The sequence below is a fragment of the Lathyrus oleraceus genome, chromosome 3 (genome assembly GCF_024323335.1).
Source record: "Lathyrus oleraceus cultivar Zhongwan6 chromosome 3, CAAS_Psat_ZW6_1.0, whole genome shotgun sequence".
In the NCBI taxonomy this organism is placed as follows: Eukaryota; Viridiplantae; Streptophyta; class Magnoliopsida; order Fabales; family Fabaceae; genus Lathyrus; species Lathyrus oleraceus.
Genome location: NC_066581.1, coordinates 427,923,228 through 427,929,901, shown reverse-complemented (window position 1 = coordinate 427,929,901; position 6,674 = coordinate 427,923,228). Strand labels below are relative to the sequence as shown.

The 6,674-nt window shown below is 33.3% G+C and overlaps 1 protein-coding gene across 1 annotated transcript; it reads left to right on the top strand.

The window, feature by feature from the left end:
- The first annotated feature begins 381 nt into the window (after window positions 1–381).
- Window positions 382–1,103, top strand: LOC127131555 (uncharacterized). Its single transcript, XM_051060473.1, has 2 exons — window positions 382–748; window positions 828–1,103. Exons 1-2 carry the CDS (start codon window positions 608–610, stop codon window positions 1,101–1,103), a joined length of 417 nt encoding a protein of 138 aa, XP_050916430.1. The 5' UTR covers window positions 382–607.
- The last annotated feature ends 5,571 nt before the right edge of the window (window positions 1,104–6,674 follow it).

The following is a 6,674-nucleotide window of genomic DNA, read 5'->3' as shown; positions in this document are numbered from 1 at the left end:
TATATTGATCAAACTTTATCTTTGTAAATCATCCTCTCTGAATTTGACATCGTCTGGATTTTGAACGCCTATAAATTGCATACATCCCAGCGTCCCGCATACGGAGCGACAAAACCTTTCATCTCTGTCAGTTTCCAATTCCAGGTTATATCGTTCTGCTCATTGATTATCCTTTTCTATATTTATTTTAGAGTTTAGTTTATTTTGATTTCTTTAATATTCAGCTAATTTTTTTATTTGGGTTAAATACACTTTACCCCCCTGTAATGTTAGCGAGTTTAGGGTTACCCCCCTGGTAAAGTTATTTTTTCAATACCCCCCTTATGTTATGTAGATTCCTTCATAGAACCCCCTAATATCCAGGTGGCATGGAATCTTGGTTTTTTATTTCAGACGTGGCTTTTTAATTTTTTTATTTTCACATGTGAATCTTCATTAGGTCTCCAGCATGGCATAAACTAGAAATTAGGGTTCCAAATCCATCCCTCTCTCTCTTCGTGAAATCCATCCCTATCCCAAATCCATCCCTCTCTCTCTTCGTGAAATCCATCCCTACCCCAAATCCATCCCTCTCTTCATCTTCGTCCGTGTCCCCTTCATCTGGGTTATGGGTGGCAGCAAGGCATCTTCCATGAGTGAAGTTGGAAACGGCTTACCAAGATGTGGATGCAATGAAACCATGAAGTTGTTGGTCTCCAAGTCAATTGAAAACCCCGGTCGCAAATTTTGGAAATGCAGGAATTATATGGTGAGCAATTTTGAAGCATTTTATTATTTTGAGTTTGATTTCGAAATTAATTGTTGGTGGTGTTTGTCTCAAATTGCAGAATGGGTGCGGTTTATTTTTGTGGGATGATTTGGTCAGTGAGTTTGCAGTGAAAGAAACCAATCCGTCCGGATGCCGCCAATGTGAAGTCAACAAGGCTTATTTGATTGAATTTGCTAAAGAGATTGTTGAGGAGATAGATTGCAGAGTCGGAAAGCTTAACAAGTTAGAAAAACTGAAGAAAAAGATTGCAATGGAAAAGAGGAAAAATTTATGGTTAATGTTTGTAATTGGTCTGTCATGGATGTTGATAGCAGCTATGGTTAAGTTAGTCTAATGAGTCTGTCATGTAATTGTTATGTCATTAGTGTTTTTCAGCAATGTAATGTTGAACTTGTAATGTGTTCATCAATGAAATGTAATCTGTTCATCAATCATAAACTGTCAGTGCAGCATCATTATTTGATTAAACTTTCAGCATTCAATCTACCAATAATGACAGAAAAAAGTTATATCATAATGAAAGAGCAAAATTGCAAAATCATCAGAAAACTACAGAACAATTTTATAGTCAGTAATTCTAAAGAAAATATGACATAGTAAACATATAAATAAATTGAAATATATTAATGTAGTCTATCTCTTAAACTTTTTCAGTGCAGAATTCAAGGTGAATGTAATTAAATACTTTGGCTTTTTCTTTAGGTCCTGCAGAATTCATGGTTTTGTTGTAAGATTAGAATTGATCATCACAGTAAGTGCATATGTTTGTTACAAAAGGATTACAAAATACATGTCTTCAAAGATCAGTTGGCATTACAAAAGAGTTTTCCAAAAGGATTACAAAATACATAGCAGAAACATAATAATCAGTCCCTCATTTTGAAGTGGGTATGTCTTCATTTTCTGGTAGGGTAATTGGTTTGTCACTAGATATTCCTTCACCTGTTATGGGTCTTTTAAACCAACTCAACTTGATCCTCTCACTTTGCCTTCTTTTGATGATAGGTTTTTTTTCAACCCTTTTTCTGGATTGTTTTGTGATTGAGGCAGCCACACTAGATCCTGTTTGACTCATAATAGTTGGAACAGGCATATCAGTTGGAGGCTGTGGATCAGTTGGAACAGGCACATTTGTTGGAACAGTCATATCAGTTGCAGTTGGGGCAGGCATATCAGATGCAGTTGGCATATCATCTGCAGAAACTATAATTTAGAAGGGGATGCCATGATTATTGGAAACAGTAACCAAACTGTAAATGTACAGACACTTGCAGAGTTAGCATCCATTGAAGATAACTATGGAGCTAGAATTTTCGTGTGCTTATTGGCACAACTCGCTGAGGAAGATGGCCAGGAACATGACATAATTTCTGTTCTGAATCTAATGGCAACTATGATTCATATATGTCCAGCTGCTTCTAGCCAATTATCTTTGCATGGAATAGGGACAGCAATAAGGACTCAGTGCTTCTCGACAATAACTTTCATGCCCATCTTGATTTTAGTTTTTAGCACTTTGAGTTCAGTGCATCCTAAAACACTATCAACTGATCAGAGTTTGATATACTAAAATGTTAATTGTTCATACAAAGTTGTTAAGATTATAGAAATTTAATGACTACTGTCATTAGATTCTTCCATATGTAAGACTCACTTTTCTTTTAGAGTGGCTTATTAGCATCTATATTTTTTATTTGGCTAAAGTACAGTGTACTTTTGTTCTTTCCAATTTACTCCTGCTTTAGAATTAGTTCCTGGACCTTTCTATTTGTGCCAATTTAGCTCAGACTAAATGTGGTTTGTAACCCGGCCATCTCTCTTTGACTAGGAGTTTATTAAGTTTTGTTGATAGAGATGTCATTTTCCCAAATGTTAAATGTGCAATCTGATAGAAACTGGCACTGAACAGAACAATTTGGATACATGGAAATACTTTATTGATAATAGCTGTGATGAACAATTCAAAACCAGAATATTACACTTATACACCTTACACTAGCTATAAGAAAATAATGCAGAACATTAGGACACACACATACCAAGACTTGAGAGCTTGGTTCTCTCCCTCTCAAGTGTCTAACATTCACAACTTCATGATAACCAGAACATGGTTCTGTTCCCTTCTCACCCTGCCTAAGTTTTGTAACTGCTCCTAATAATAATAAATTGTTAATCTAATAATACTAATTGTTGCTCCTGGACTCTATAACTGCTACAGATAACATTTATAATGGCTGCTCCTATGCGTGTAACTGCTACTTTACGGCATTTAACATGAAGAGACTTGAAGAGACTTCAAAGGCCATTCTTTTTAATACTTGTATAATATCTGTCGTCAATACTATAGTCAGTGCAGCTTCTTCAAAAGGACCTGCTTTGGTTGACCATGACGAGGGAACAAGTACTGGAGAAACTTTAATATTTGTTCTTTTGCTTCATTACTTTTGCTTCATTCTTTTGCTTCATTCTTTTGCTTCATTACTTTGCTGGGAACAAGTACTGGTTATAATTTGATATTTCCAAATTGCAAACTTTGAAACCTGTTTTTAAATTGTATCAGAAAATGTTTTCATTCAAAATGGAATAACTCATAATGCATACTTATATCATTAATGAAAGATATGGATTATGGGAAAACAATTTTAAAAACATTCATTTCTTTCAATACTGAATATATCAATATTTTAATGTAGTTTGTTATTCAAAGTTATTTACTTATGCTTATATAAGAGAACATGTGATTTTTTAAATAATAACTAGTTAGTTAGCTTACTGTCTAAGAAACCAAATGGGCAAGAAAGCAGCATCCTTCCAAACTAGAGATGATTTACTAAGGCCTTACCCTAACCATTGTCAGGGTAATGTAAAATTAGTTCTTAACTAGATAATGTCAGTGTTAGATTTGCTGAATAAATATTAATTCTTATAGAACCATGTGAAAAAGAGAAGTTGGTAAATTTAATTTTTCACAATCCTCAATTCTGTTAATAATTTATTTTTAGCAATGATATCAATTCATTAACGATCAATTTGATGAACATGGAGTTAAACTTGTAACTCTTGACCCATAATCATGGTAGTCACTCAAAAATCAAAGACACAAAAGTATACAAACTAAGGCATTGCCAATAATGGTGAAAAGCAGAGTTACACTAATATTAAAGTAGTAGTTACGAAATGAGACATAGCTGCAACTCACTTCCATTTTTTCATATATTACTATAAATTGAGAATTTGTCGCACTTGTTTGTGACTACACAAGAATTACTCTAGAAGGCAATATTTTGAGTTCTTAACTAACATCTTTACAGTGAATGCTTGTTACATTTTACTTTCTTTATGATTTACTCTAAATGTAAAGAAATCTATCAATGTTGCAACAGAAATATAAATGATTTCTAACATGTTGTCAATGCTAAATTCTCTGTTCTAGCTTGCACGCTATCCTACCCGGGTTTGTGGATTGGCAAAGCTTCCTTATTTCAATGAATTCATCTGAACCACAAGCCTTCATAGGCATTCGTTGTCACGACTTGTGCAGACTTCTGCATTTTGGTTCTCCTGTGGTCAAGATTATTGCTTCTTATTGCCTGTTAGAGTTGTTCAACAGAATATCAGATCAAATAAACAGTAAACAAGAAGAGTTGAAATGTACATTTGGGTATTTAATGTCCTTAAGGAATATATTGGAAGGGCTGGTATTTTATAATGACCCATCAATTCTAAAACTTTTGTCCATACCCTAACACAATCAGCCTTATACCCTAACCTACTCAACAACTTCTCAATGTTATCCATGTTCCAATTTGAAACATGTATCCCATTAACTGTCGTATCCGTACCCCCTCTGTATATAATTTCTTCTTCAAAAACCCTGTAAAATTCACCCCCATGGTGGAGTGTAACACTAAAGTGTTGTGAATCCTGTCAATATATTATACCCACATGTCAAAGATTGTTGATTTCAAAATTTTACCCTACGACATTGATGAACTTCAAATTTTTACTAACCTCGGACTTTGGACACTTCACTGAGCTCGTCTTCACTGAGCTCGTCTTCACTGAGCTGGATCGCTTCTTCGTATTCGCTGAGGTTGTCTTCATCTTCGTCTTCACTGCGGTCGTCTTTCTCGTTTGCTTCGTTCCCTGCATTCTTCTTCTTCGTCTTCGTCTTCCCCTGGAAATTTCGTCTTCGTCTTCCCTGCTATGTTCAGAACCCTAATTTTCTAAGGGGGTATTTGAAATTAAAAAGTGTAAAATGACACATAATCACTTTAACAAAATTAAAAATATGCCAGGTGTAGGACCTCTTATTAGATTCCATGCCACCTGGATATTAGGGGGTTCTATGAAGGAATCTACATAACATAAGGGGGGGTTTACAAAAAATATTTTTACAGGGGGGTAATCCTAAACTCGCTAACATTACAGGGGGAAAAGTGTATTTAACCCTTTTTATTTTGATTATTTACAAAAGAAGATGTCAAATATGAAGTATGAATCTAGTTATGAAAAACTGAAGAAAAAACAAAAAGTTGAAAAACTAATTGAATCTCAACGTGGTAGTCTTGATAAATTTGTTATTATTCATAAAAAGGACACAAAAGCAAGTTTAATAGGTGAAAATGTGATAGAACAACCACCGTTAGATAATACCAACAACGGTGTAGAACAACCACCTAGAGAACATACTGACAATGGTGAAAACGTCATAGAACAACCACATATAAATAATACTGACAACACAAATAGTCATAATTTTGATCAAGAACTAGAAGATAATATTTTAGAAATATGAGTAGAAGGTAATGTTGAGCATAATAACACTTCTAGTGAAGTACCTACAAATATTTATGACCCAAGACTATGGAAAAATATTGATGGAAAATTTAGAGATTTAATGATAGAAAAGGGTCCTATCAGACATGACAATTTTCAATATCCAAAAGATGAAAATAAAAGATATTTTTATTCATCATGTTACCACAAACACTGTCAACTGGAGAAAAACATGATAGAAGATGGCTAGTCTATTCTAAATATTTAGACAAAGTGTATTGTTTTTGTTGTAAGTTATTTGATTCAACAAATGTTAGTCAACTAGCAAATAAAGGGACTAAAAAGATTGGAAGAATCTTAGAGTTTAGCTTATTTTGATTTCTTTAATATTTAGCTAATTTTTTTATTTTGATTATTTACAAAAGAAGATGTCAAATATAAAGTATGAATCTGGTTATGAAAAACTGAAGAAAAAACGAAGAGTTGAAAAACTAATTGAATCTCAACGTTTGATAAATTTGTTATTGTTCATAAAAAGGACGCAAAAGAAAGTTTAGTAGGTGAAAATGTGATAGAACAACCACCATTAGATAATACTGACAATGGTGTAGAACAACCACCTAGAGATGATACTGACAATGGTGAAAACGTGATAGAACAACCACATATAAATAATACTGACAACACATATAGTCATAAGTTTGATCAAGAACTAGAAGATAATATTTTAGAAATATGAGTAGAAGTGAGTGTTGAGCATAATAACACTTCTAGTGAAGTACCTACAAATATTTATGACCCAGGACTATGGAAAAATATTGATGGAAAATTTAGAGATTTAATGATAGAAAAGGGTCCTATCAGACATGACAATTTTCAATATCCAAAAGATGAAAATAAAAAATATTTCTATTCATCATGTTATCAAAGAACACTGTCAAATGGAGAAAAATATGATAGAAGATGGCTAGTTTATTCTAAATATTTAGACAAAGTCTATTGTTTCTGTTGTAAGTTATTTGGTTCAACAAATGTTAGTCAACTAGCAAATAAAGAGACTAAAGATTGGAAGAATCTTGGATTCAAGCTTAAGAATCATGAAACAAATCATGAATATATAATTAAT

Excerpts from the sequence above, each read along its gene's own strand:
- LOC127131555 (XM_051060473.1), top strand. The coding sequence starts at position 608 with ATGGGTGGCAGCAAGGCATCTTCCATGAGTGAAGTTGGAAACGGCTTA. Across the intron at positions 749-827 it reads GGAAATGCAGGAATTATATG|AATGGGTGCGGTTTATTTTT; the intron begins GTGAGCAATTTT and ends CTCAAATTGCAG.